Below are 14100 nucleotides of genomic sequence, written 5' to 3' on the forward strand. Positions count from 1 at the left end.
GGTAGCACTGGGTTGTTACAATTCCATCAGGTTCTGCCAGGCCTAGGCTCAAATCCAATTGAGCCCTATTCAAACACGAGGCCCACGGGCCAGATCTGGCCTGCAGTAGGCCCAGAGTTGTCTAGCAGGGCTGTCCTGGAGACTGTGAGGGATTGGCCAGTGCGCCCTGGCCCACCCTGGCTACGCACACCCAATCAGCCACATCCAGGCCATGCCCACCCCAACCCCCCCAAGGCCAAACAAAATCTTGATACGGCCCACAATAGGATCGACTTTGACATCCCTGGTTTACACTAATAGAATCTAAGGCTAAGACCTGGCTAAAGCTATAGACTTCTAACTTTAATAGATATATCCTGGGAGATTCTAGGGTGTAGCTATCCTGAGCCTTTTCCTCCTCTCCCTCATCCAGTTCAGGACTGCACAGTCTCTTATTTTGGGTTGTTCTCTTGAATGCGTGTTGCCTCTTCCCTGGGCAACCACAGTGTGATTGCTGAGATTCCCCCAACTCTGCACTTTCCACCCCAGGTTCTGAGTTTTACTAACCTCTAAGAATTTCTCAAGAAAAGTTATTACAAGTCATTTGGAAGCAATGAAGTATTTTCATGCAAACCTCATCTGTGCAATAAAAGACTAACATATATATAATACTGTTGACTTGCTTATCATTTACTTGCTTCCTTGATACAGTTTATATGTGGCTCTAATCAGGACACTGAGTAGATTGTTAGAAGCACAAGGACATACAGTGCAAGAGCATGCACAGTCCAAAGAAATTAAAATGTAATGCTGTTTCTGCCTAAGACATTTCCTTATTACTTAAAGATAGAGGTGGGTTCCTACTGGTATGGTCCGCTTCGGCCAAATAGATAGTAACTCAGCCGGACATGTGACCATACTGGTTCTATCCTGGGCACTACCATCTTTATTTTCTGTTTGGCACATGCACAGAACAATCTTCATTGAAAAAAATGTACTTTTTCCTCTTTTTTAATGGTGTGCACGGCACAGCATTGCCATGGCACAGACCTTTTTAAGTGCAAATGTGCATGAGTGCAGAGCACGCGTCTGGCATATGAGTGAAGTGAGCACGCACACACAAAATTTTTGGGGCACCGTAGTAATGCCGGCAGGAACCCACCCCTGCTTAAAGACAACCTGAAGCGAAGTCTTCTACTTCTTTTTCTTGGATCGCCTCTTGCCTCAGGGATTAAATTTCAGCCAGTGAGGGATAGAAGATGATGAGAAAGAAATCAGGAACATTCAACCAGTCCTGGCAAAAAAATTAATCCCAATAGGCTCCTCTCTCAATTGCCAGCCAACTTCAGCTATTTCATCTGATGGAAGGATAAAATGGGAAGCCAATCTATTGAGCTCGATGAAAGTTCAGAAAATTCCCAGGAAATCTACCCCATGATATCAGCACTGTTATACTGTGACCGTTGTTGCATAAAGATCAATGGAGACAAGTTGTACTTTTATTTACAAGTTACTATTTTTTATCAATGTACCTGAGCACACTGTAATCAAACTGCGTACATATGTGCATATTAGATATGTGCCATTAGAAAAAATGGATCAAATGATTTTCTAACATTATTGTCCTCAGCGATCCAAAGATGTAAAGCTAATGTAATTCAACAGCTGTTAAATAACACAAATGCAAATAGTTTGTGGAAATTAAAGGAGGAACACTTTATCTGGTTATCCATATCTGATCTTTTCCTGGCAACTGGCGAAAAATCCCATCTAGTAACAATCCAATCCAAACAACCCAACAATCCAAATGAACACTCTGTTCATTTGTGCTGCAAGTCATGACCTAATCAATATAGCAATAAAAGGATTAGCCCTTTTTCAATGCACGCAGCAAAAATGCGCTGAAAGGCCTTTTGCCTTATAATTGGTATAGAGCAGAAGGACAGCGTGGGCTCACATATTTATTTATTATTCAAATTTATACAGTCACCTATCTCACCAAAAGCAACTTGGGGCAGTGCACAATGAGACGAAATGACAAAATTTTTAAAAAATGGATATAGAATGTAAAAATCCATATGAATAAATATCATAAACAGCCAAAGATACTTTTTTGTTATTTTTTTCTTGTCCAATTCTTATACCATCAAAAATGCAAGGCCCAACTATACATATGTAGTTGGGACTCCTGAGTCTGGACACCTAAAAAATACCTCAGCAACATGCATTATATGAAATAAAAGACTTGAAGATATTGATCAGTTTATTTGTCATCCTCTTCTGGTGTGTATTTTAACACATTTACAATAAAATCCATTTATATATTTATAGTAGAGCATTAACTAAAACTGATTTACAAGCACACTAATAAAATCCTATTAAGATTCTTAATTTTATACAATGTATTTGAGAACAAGGGAAACAATTCAGTGTGAAGCAAGGAGATAAATTTTAATCCATACTAAGGTTTGCATTTTCCCTATAGAAGAATGCAATTAACCCAAGTACTCCAAAACTGGTGCCATAATAGAAAACATTTTGGGTTAAAAATGTATGTATACAACCATATAATATTATTTCATGTTTATTAACAAGGGAGTGGTAATGGAAGTTTTTCCACAAATAGTTGAACAGGATTCTAGATTACCCAGGAAGAAAAAGCATGCTGTTATATACTACTCAATCACTTTCACTGGACTCTGCTTCCTAGTGGGTGATGAGTAATTAATCCAGATGGCTCTGCTCATGATTTGTTTATTATCACTACTGTGATTTCCTTTCTTTAACAAGTTGGGACTGAAGTTGAGAACCAGAAACAGTGGTTCAGAATTATTTACAGAGAAACGAAGGAGATTGTGGCTGCAGAATAACAACAACAAAAGTGACAACCTCTGCATGGCGCTATTTAGTTTTCTTAGCTTTCCTCCTGGGTGGAAGAGCCAAGAGAAGAAATATGTCAAAATCATGGCTGACCAGAGGAATGATGGATAGTGGAGGTTAATATTCATAGGGCCATCTGTTGATGAATGGGATATAAAGAATGAGGGAATATATACGGAGTGCATAGCAAAAACATGGATTTATAAAATGAGATAGAAAAATAGAGAGAAAAATATACAGAAAAATATAACTATAGATAAAGAGAGTAAGAAATGGTTAAAATGTAAGAGACAAAAACTCAGAATTTGATGGGGGTGGGGGAAAGGATTTTGGAAGTGGTTAAGAGGGCAAAGTAAAGAGAATTAAAACAAAAATGGCTAAATTATTTGAAATTATGCTTAAGTAAGGTATAAAGGTAAAGGTTCCCCTTGCACATGTGTGCTAGTCATTCCTGACTCAAGGGGGCGGTGATCATCTCTGTTTCAAAGCTGAAGAACCAGCACTGTCCGAAGAAGTCTCTGTGGTCATGTGGCTGGCATGACTAAACGCCAAAAGCGCACAGAACGCTGTTACCTTCCCACTAAAGGTGGTTCCTATTTTTCTACTTGCATTTTTACATGCTTTCGAACTGCTTGGTTGGCAGAAGCTGGGACAAGTAACAGGAACTCATTCTGTTACGTGGCACTAGGGATTTGAATCACCGAACTACTGAACTTTCTGATCGACAAGCTCAGCATCTTAGCCACTGAGCCACCATATACTGGAAGTATATTTCAGAGATCTGCATAGGGTTAATAAAGATATGTTGAAGAGTGGAAATGAAACACATTCTATAAATGATAATATCCAAGGAAAAAAAAAACGAAGTCATGAATGTAGAAAAAGTTTCAAGTATAGATGGCATCTCAGCAGAAATGCTAAAATACAAATATGGGTTCCTTATACTTATGATGTTAAATATAAGTACATGTTTATGAAAACTGCATCTCTCCCAACAATGCCATTATTGTTACAGAAAGAGATTAGATACAAAAAGTTTAGAGGTTTCATCTGGAAAGGTCTACTAGCAGTTGGCTGAAAAATGACAGGTAGCAAAGAGCAAAATTTGGAAATATGATGTCAAATAAGTATATTGAATAATGCTGCCCTCCTAATTTTATTCTTTTTCTATGCTGTGTATTGTGTTGCTTATCTCAGAAAAGAATAGTATTACGAGTACATTCAGTTATGACTGATAGGTCTCCAAAGTCAATACCAATTCAATGATGATTTGCATTTAAATATTTTGTGAAACAAATGTGTAAACTGTGGATTGTTGCTGATTTGGATACATTAGCTGTTGCATTGTCAAGAAAAGGAAGGAAGGAAGGAAGTATAAGATCGTTTCTTCTCAAAGTACAAAGATATTAATACATTGACAGCAAGAGATAGTCAGAGGGAACACTGAAACTCTTTACGGCAGATAAAATATAATGTAACAATGAACTAAAGTTCTCATTTCTGAATAAAAACTAAGGTTCTTGGGCTTGGTAAAGAAATATATTATGAATTTGATTTTGGATTATTCTGTTTTAGTTTTAATCTTTCTTGTAAATGTTTATAATTAAGCAAGACTTTAAAGTTAGTCAATTATTTTAGCAATTTGCGTCTGAATATTTTACAAAATGTTATATAAATTTCATAGATAAACCACCACTATAAATATATTAATGATTGGTGAACAATGATGACAATGTTGACATTTTACTTTTAATCCTGTAAACTTTTACATGCACTGCATTTCTCAAAGCTGCAGATGGGTGGAGAACAAGAACCATGTAAGCAAGCCTAACTCTTCTTTTTATACAGCAGCTCCCGGGAAAACTGTATTTTAATAATTATTCAGCAGTTAGCTATGCCAGAGCTAATGAAATATATTATAAAATACTTAAACGTATGTCTGAAGATGAAGTTTAATCAATGAAATATTATGTCATTGTCAATAACCTTGTGATATTTTATTTCTAATAATTAAGTGGTTTCCTTGATTCAATATAGAGTAAAACTCATGTTTAGAAGTAATTTTACCTAGCTCCTAAAAGGCATCATCCTAAATTGTATTATGAGATTCAGTCTCATACAGTAGTTAAGGAGCTAGACTAGAAAAAGGGAGACTATAAATTCTAGTCCTGCTTTAGGCAAGAAGCTAGCTGGGTGACTTTAGGCCATTATTACTCTCTCTGCCCTAGAAAGAAGGCAATGGCGCACCATTTTTAAAAATTTGGCCAAGAAAACTGCAGGCATAGGTCCAGGCAGTCAATAGGAGTAAACAATAACTTGAAGACAAAGGCAACAACAGCAACCCTGTATTCAGTTCTAGACCATTATACAATATGTTCTAGCACAGGTGAGAAATGCCTCACTTCAATTAGAGAGAAGTGAAAAGTCAATCCTACTTGTACATATGCAAAAACAAACATCAATCATTCTAGTGGTCTTTAGTTTTACCCAATTATGCATATAAATATACATGCATGCATGCATGCATGCATACATACATACATACATACATACATACATACATACATGGAGAACAAAGAACCACTGGAGTGATGAAGTATCTCATGCCATGCTACTGCACTTTTCCTGACAAATGTGTTTCTAGAGATTCACAAAGTTAAAAAGGAGGTTCAAGTGTCTACATTATTTTAATGGATCTTTGAGGGATGGCTTAGCCAAATGGAAATGTAATTAAATTATCACATGGCAATATCAAATCAGGTCAAAACATGTAAAATCCATTTTGCTCTGATGATAAAACATCCTATTTTGAAATTTAAATTACTGTGTTACTAGAGTTTAAATTCTTTTTTGCTATTATTTCATCAGGATTAAATTAGCTTCTTTTTAAAGATTCTAAACGCTATGGCATTTATGCTATGGCTTTACAAATCATTGGGAGAATTGGCTGGGACTGCGATGAGGTAAGCAGCTTCACTTCAGGGACAAACTGGCGGCTTCAGCAGCAACATTCATTGCTCTTGCCCATACAGATTTATTTATTTGGTAAATTGATGCATAAACAGATAACTTGGGCTAGAAGGCTATCATCAAATCAAATCAAACCTTTATTTTCAATACACAACATGTGTACAATGAAATTGAATAAGGCTGCTCTGAATTTTTCAAGCAAAGAGATAAGCGACAAAGTTTTGAAAAGTAACCCTTTCACTTGCAGTCTTGCCATGACTTAAATGTCCCTCATTGTTCTGCACATTTCTATTAATTTAATAGCCTTGCATCCTTATAAAGTATAGCCCAAACTATAACCTTTAGAAAGCAAAGTTAAGGAGTTTTGTTTTGTTTTTATGTTTTAAAAAGAAGAACTATCCACTTTAATAAGTTAACAATTTTGGAGCAACTACACATCAAAATAACATGTTTACATTCTTGAATAAATGCCCAAGAATATTTTTGTGTCTGCTAGCACAACTAATCTATGCTTCAAGAAGTGTACTCTAAAGTATTCTTCACTTACTGTATATTCAATGCATCCTTTCTAAAAAGCTTTGTTGAACAAGTGAGTTTTTTAAAGTTTACATGAACAGAATAAGGCTGTATCATATAGCTTTATTATGATTGGGCTCAAGATTATAAGATGCTTTTATTATGTATTTCAAAGAGACATGACATGACCAAAACTTAAACAAACAAAAAACCAGCAGGAGGCAATACTAATGAAATGTACTCAAGATCTAGAAAAAAGTTACTTTTACCCCCGAATCATAAAAAAATCCATGATAAAAAGCTGAAAAGTTAAAGGACCCTATATTGATGGAATATCCTCCCTTTAGATGGATAATGTCCTAAAGCTAAATACTTAGTTTTAGATTTCAATATATGATATTTCTGTCTGCAGGATACGAAACTGATCCCAGAGTTAAATAAACTAGTAGTTTACATAGGAAGAAAAACTTTGTCAGATACAATGACAAATAGAGAAGCCCTTTTATAACCTGGATACTTTATTTATAGACTAGCTGTTGCAAAATCACTTATCCAATTATGCTACTAAATCTATAGATCAACTACATACAGGATAATCTGGCAAGACAAAATCACTGCAATGTCAATTTTCCAGATGTCAATGCAGTGAATTAAATTCTGCAGCAGTTTACATCATTTTATGCAACAACATTATGGAAATGATATCCTTGACATAATGTGATGTTATGACGCAAGCAACATTACCATGAAGATATAGGTAATACAAATGAAGTTATCTGGATTGCTGTAATGACATGTTTTTCAATTTACCAGCCATGTGGAGAATAATGGACAAACCCTCTTTCCAATTAGTTCACTAAAATAAATTTTTACTCTTATTCATGTAGCAATCATATTGTAACAAAGTGACTTTAGATTGATGAAGGATATTTAAAAGTATTTTTTCTCTGGTTTGAAAATTTTATAGACCTTTCCAGTCTAGGGGAAATACCTGGGACTTCTACAACAGTCAACTCTGGAGTATAAAATCCCCTGCCAAAGAAAGCAATGTAAATTACTTCCCTAAAACTGACAAGGAAGTAAAGGAAACCTCAGGGTCACAAACATCAACAATGTTTAAGTTTAGGTTATCTTTATGTTCACTTATTCAGGATTTTGCATGAGATTACACTTAAAGAGAACCCAAGCTAGGCAGCTACCTAAATATAATTTACTTTTTTCCAGTGGAAAGTATGCTGACCACAATAAAATAAAAGCCTTCATGAGAAAATTTTGAAAATGTTCATCAAGCAAAATGTTCTGCAGTAGATGACATCGCATGGATCAAGATCTACACTGGTGTTCCTCTATTGCAACGAACAGTAGAAGGATCACAAGAACCATCTTATTTGATTCATAAATGATTTTATTCCTCATTTACTTTACACATATTTTTATTCCTCCAACAGTCTGTACAGATTTTCTTCAAGTTCTTTTCCCCCCTGTCCCTAGAGCAACAATAAAAATGTACTGCCCCACAAGTCACACAATATTTTCTTCCAGCTTCATTAAGAGACCTCATGAAATTCAACGAGGACTCAAATTACACATACTTCTGTTTATAAATTGTGCTTCTTACTAGATAACAACTAAGGCAAATGAACTGTTTTCTTAAGCTTGGGGAATGCCCTGCTGCTGTAATTTTGCACATAGATGCACATCTATAGAAGAGCTGCGTCTTTTTAAATGTTTTTTTTTTACTTTTTGTAAACTTCACAGCGGCCACATGTCTACAGAGTATAATAGTAGCATTTTAGAATGCACAATGTAGTATTGGCACACTGCATATTCCTGAAATAGAGAGCAAAATGAAGTAGTCTGCACTACTCAAAAAATCTGTTCTAAAAAATAAAAAAATTCTAGGCAGAAATTCATGGACACTACACATATAATTTCATCAACTTCTTCGATAATGACTCTAAGACAGCTTTGAAGACAGCTTTAATATATTTCACTAATGCTGACAGAAATGCCTGAAAAAAGCTGTTTCATATAAATATGCAGCAGAGGTATAGTATTACAATTCCATAATATCAGATTCATGGAATTACAAGCCAGACATGCCACTCAATAGTCACTGATAGCAGTAGCAGTTTTAATTTGGAACTTTGTTGATTTAATGAACAGTTTAATCTCTTAAAGATAGACTAACTGGAGAGATAAACTATCTTGAATTTCCCAAATAAAAAAATTGAAAACTTGAGCAGGCATGCATGCAATCTATCACTAATGTTACATGCAATCTTTAGAGCATTTTTATCAGTTCTATTTACTATTCCAAAGTTCAGAAAACAGTTCTTTTATAAATCAAAGATCAAATGCCCTATAATGTACCCTGAATTGTCACATGTGGCATAGTTTTATAGATAGCACAAACCGGACTGCACAGCAATTTGTTCTAGAGATTAGATATACCTTCCTAGGAGTTCATCCAATTCTTCTATTTCAGCACCTATGACTCCTATAGCACTTATAGCATGAATAAATGGTACTTAATTTCACGAACATTTTATGGAATATATTGCTTAATATGTCATGATAAATAGATCTTTTTGCACTAAATAGATCTTATTGCAAGTGCAGCCAGTTACCTACATTCCGTAGGATAGTCTCTTTGCGGGCTATATGACACACTAAATAATTTCTACAGTATTTATCACTCTTACTATGAACACCTACATGTTCATATTTATTGCTACATAACTTGCTTTACTTGCAGGTGTTTTATTCCACACAAAGGCTTCTTTTAAACTCTTTATAGTTTTAAGACCTTTAATACCCCCTCAATGAACAAACATGAGATATACCTGTATAGAATAATTCTTAGTAACAGTTTAAAAGATGACTCTATCATTGTTTCCCCAGCATGCTAATTCACTCAAGGTGACAGGCAAACAGTATCACACTCCTTCTTTACTTCAGCTAGGAACATATTAGTCATGGGAAAGACATCCAAGAATTCCAAGATATGATGAGGACAGTGCTCTAAACTTTACAGCATTAGAAAATGGACACTACCATCTGTAAAATAGTACTGTACTTTTAATAATTTTTATATTCTTAGCTAATGATATCCACCAGTTAACATTTTAGGGATGAGTCCATTAATTTAAAATATGGAGTTAAGGTTTAAGTTCTTCAATTTTGTCTTGAAATATTAAATGATTTCGGTTCAGAGACTGGTATGCAAATGTAATCAGTTTATAAAACTGCTGTTTTTTTCAGTAATCCCCTCCTCCCTCCCCATTATCCATTAAATTTTACAATTGTGGATTGAAATCTAAAGTGACAATTGATCACAGAAGTATCTTCTGGCAAACCATACCATATTGTATTGTGTCCCCCCCCCCAAAAAAAAAACCCCACCCCTTTCTGACAGTAGTTGTTTGTGATAGCAAAATTAAAGCAAAAACATTTTCTTTCTTTCCTTTCTTCTGGCTTTGACACCATTCTCCTCGTCCCGCCTTCTCTAGCTGTGGCTTCCCAATTGTAGCAATTAAAACTAAATCACTATAATTTGTTCGCCATGTTTCAATTTTGGACTAAGGGCTTCAGAAATATGGGTTGGTACAATTTGCTTTCTCCGAAGACTGCCCACGTTGTCAGTTTTACAAGAGTGACACGTGTCCTATCTATCCCCCATTAGAAGTTCCTGCTCACGTCAAAAGACGTGCCCATCACAGGACCGCACCCAAGCACAATAGCTGTTAAATCACTTGTAAACAAACGGCGGAAGCAGGTCTTGAAGGTGGCGAATTACCAATGGTATTAAGAAGAGTGCAACTAAACAAACCAACTTACACTCGGAGAAAGGGAAAAATGAACGGCTGCTCCCAGAGGTTCATAGGGAGGGGGGGGGGGGAAAGCCACAAGGGTTGTATATTTGAGTGCCTGCAGTAATTACTCACCTCTTTGATCTTTTCTCTTTTCTGCTGGACGGCGGGGTCGCTGGGTTCCGTTCCGACGGCCCCGATAGGTTTGCGGAAAGGCAGGTCGGGCAATCCGGGAGCCCCCGGCTCTTTCCGGCCCAACTTGTCCTGCATGAGAAGCTTCATCTTGTCCTGGTGGATGTCCCTGCGGATCTCGTCGGGCAGTTTTTGCAGAGTCTCTTTCGCCTCTCGCAAAGCGCGCTCGTGATCCTCACGGATCTTGGCTAAGTTCTCCGCCGCTTCTTCAGCCGCCGACGAGCCGGCCCCGAAACTGCTGCTACTCCCCGCACCCGCCGGTGGCGGGACGTGCGGATCGCTCTGGGCGGGCGGCCCCGGAGGCGGCGGCGGCGGCTGTTGGAGGGTGGTCGAGTGGAAGAAGACGCCGCTGAGCAATTTGGGGGAGTCCGGCAGGAAGAAGATGGCCCCGAAGCAAAGCGTGATGAAAGCGCTGAAGACCAGCAATAGCACGAACTTTTCCGTCAGTCGGAACGCACCGCTGGGACCGGGCCCTTTCCGGCTCCCGGGGCCCCCCAAGGGACCCCCGCCTAAGGAGCCCCCCAAAGCGCCCGGGTTGGCGGGGCTGGCGAAAAGCGGCAGCAAACTGACGGCTGGCATGGCAGCCCCACTGATAAAGTCCGGCTGCTAGAGGATGGCGACGGCCACCGCGGGACAACCGCGGGGCGGCCCGTTTGCAAGGCTCCCCTGCGGCAGCCGCCGCCGCCGCCTTCCCAGCCCCACTCAGAGCGGGGGAGCAGCGGGACTAGCCCGCGCCCGTCGCCTCGGGCCGCCGCTGCCGGAGACAACTTCGTCGTCCTCCCCAGCGACAGGAAGTTTTCTCGAGTCCCTGCCGCCGCCACGGCCGCCGCCTCTTCTTCGCAAAAAACACGACTCGCGCTCGGTTGGAGCCCTGGGCTGAAGGCAGGGAGGCGGTGGCGACCCGTGGTTAAGCGGCCGACGGGGGATGAAGGGCGGACACTTGTCAGCTCCTGGGGCTGCTGCTGCTGCTGCCGCTGCTCTCTCTAGAACTGGCCATGCCGGCGCCTCCAACGCTGGCTGTCAGGTAATCAACGAGCAGAAGGGCAGGCGGGTCCCGGAGCGCCTGCGTTGCCCGAGAGGCGCCCCGCTCGTCCGTAGCAAGGGACTACCTTTGCTCCCCGCCGAGGCGCCGCCTGACCCCGCGTGCTACCCAGAACAATCGCTTTGTCCGGTCACGGAGTGCGGAACTGAGGGAGACTCACCCAGCCAAGAGAGCTAAAGAGAGAAAAAAGGGGAGGCCCCCTTTGGCGGGGAAGGAGCGAGCCGGGCCAATCACAGAGTAGGCGGAGCAGGGAAACGTTACGGGGGGGGGGGGAAAAGCGGGGCGGAGTTTAGAAGACGAGGCGAAGCGGGCGGTTGACGTGGGCGTGGAAGACGCTCCGTTAGAAATAACGGAGGAGGCTCCGGGCCGCTTTTCCCGAATCCGAACGTGCGAACTGAGGGTGCCGCTACAGTCCTCGTGTTTCCCCGTCGATGAGGCTCTCCCGTCACGCCGGAGGCAGTGCCCGATAGCCCCAGATTCGTTAGGTTCCCTCACTCTGTCTTGTTAATTCAGGGGAATTGGGTCGGTGCTCCACGGAAGGACATTAAATCGCAAATGCCGTTTAACCGCTCAAAACTCGGGGGGAACCTCGAGTTTTTGTAAGCGCGGGCTTATGGTTTTTCTCGTATCTGTTTCATGCACGGGGTGGGAGCGTCACGGAGTTTATCTCTTCATTTTTGCAACACGGCGACACTTATTTAAAAAAAGGGTTACTAACGCTGGACGAGTTGTTAACAGGGAGGTTGTGTGCCGTGGAGTGAAATACTGAGTTACTTCTTGTGCTTCTGTGTAAATCTGCATAGATTCTGCATCTCCTTGTGCTGTACAGAATGGGATGAATTCTCAATGAAGCAGTTAGAGCTACTTTATACAATTGGAATTATTATTATTTGTTTACCTTACTGTAAGGCAGGGTTCCTCAAAGGCTTCAGTTGATTGACTCCCAAACATTTATTATACGGAAATAATATAATGAATGCTGCTTAACTAATGACACTACAAATAATGTGAACGGCTTGGGTAGCAAATAGCACTTATTATATACCGCTTCATAGTACTTTACAGCCCCTCTCTAAGCAGTTTTACAGAGTCAGCATATTGACCCCAACATTCTGGGTCCTCATTTTACAGACCTCGGAAGGATGGAAGACTGAGTCAACAATTAGGTGGTCAGGATTGAACTCCTGGCAGTTGGTCTTTACCAATTAGCCTGCAATACTGCAACATAACACTGTGCCACCACGGATCTAGTCCCAAAGTGGTCCCATTGACCACTTTGGGGAACCTTGCTATAAGGGTTGGTGGTTAAAGTACTGGATTAGGAATGTGAAATCTTGCCACAAGTCAGCCTCAACTATGGAAATTCACTGGTGACCTAATCACTTGTTTTCAGTTCAATTATCTCACCAAATTGATAGGATAAAATGGAGATTCCTACATTGTGCCTTGAATTCTTGAAAGGTAAAATATAAATCTAGTAAATCTCAAACTTTCCCTACTCTCCTTTTTTCTTATACAGTTGGTCCTCGACTTATGACCACAATTGGGCCCTAAATTTATGTGGCTAAGTGAGACATTTGTTAAGTGGGTTTTGCCCCATTTTGCGACCTTTCTTGCCACAGTTATTAAGTGAATCATTGCAGTTGTTAAGTTGTTAACATGGTTGTTAAGTGAATCTGGTTTCCTCATTGCTTGTCAATTAGTTATTTGCGGGATCGCATCCTGCCCCATAGATCCCTGCGACCAATCCGCTCTCACAGAGGGACTCCTCCGGGTGCCGTCCACTAGGCAGTGCCAGAGGGCGGCGCCCAGGAGTAGGGCCTTCTCTGTGATGGGCTCAGCCCTCTGGAATGACCTCCCCCCAGATATTAGGACAACGACTGATCTCCGCTCCTTCCGTACGAAACTCAAGACCCACCTGTTCCAACTAGCCGGCCTGGCTTAATTAGAACTCTCTAACCTCCCTGGCAATTTTAAACTGTAAATTTAAATTTTTTGGGTATTTTAATTGTTTTAATTGTTGTAATTTTACTGTTACTTATCTTAATTTTGTGGCTTCTATTTCTATTTGAATTGTTAAATGTTGATGTATTTACCTCCTCCATGCCACAGGCCTATTTATTTGATTGTAAGTCGCCCCGAGTCCCTTCGTGGAGAGGGCGCGACTGATAAATTGAATAAAATAAATAAATAAAAAGTTTCAAAAGCAGATCACATGAGTCCAGGACCCTGCAACATAAATGGAACCAGTGTTCTTGGAGATGCTGCAACAGACGTAACTGGGAAAAAAAGGCCATTAGTCACTTTTTCAGTGCCGTTGTACTTTGAACGGTCACTAAATGAACAGTTGTAAATTGAAGACTACCTGTACTGCATTTCATCTTACTTACATGGAATAAGCATTGTACTATGCAAGTTTTCAGTCTTATCCAGATCTGTAAATTGTAGTTTTATTCTGCATCGGATATGCAGCCTTCCACTAACTTTCATTGCCAATCATTGACGTCTACCACAGAAGAATTAGACTCATGTCTGGTTAAGAACATGCTCCTATCAATCATGCAGCACTAGATGGATGCTGGTATGGTAATTTGAATGCAACAAAAACTTAAAACCACCAATTACTCTATAGTTTTGGGAAACCCTGCTTTCCCCCCTTCCTTCTATGCTCTTGCATTGATGGAAAATACATTTGTAGATATCTATCTT

At 39.9% G+C, this 14100-nt stretch overlaps 1 protein-coding gene across 1 annotated transcript in view; it reads right to left on the reverse strand.

The window, feature by feature from the left end:
* The window catches only part of MAN1A1 (mannosidase alpha class 1A member 1), a 77510-nt gene extending 65971 nt beyond the window's left edge, over positions 1-11539 (reverse strand). The window contains exon 1 of the mRNA XM_081945086.1: positions 10293-11539. Coding sequence (XP_081801212.1) covers positions 10293-10928 — 636 coding nt within the window. The 5' untranslated portion in view covers positions 10929-11539. The remainder of the gene's footprint in view (positions 1-10292) is intronic.
* Between the last annotated feature and the right edge of the window lie 2561 nt (positions 11540-14100).

This window comes from Natrix helvetica (genome assembly GCF_964273705.1).
Source record: "Natrix helvetica genome assembly, chromosome: 2".
Lineage (NCBI taxonomy): Eukaryota > Metazoa > Chordata > Lepidosauria > Squamata > Natricidae > Natrix > Natrix helvetica.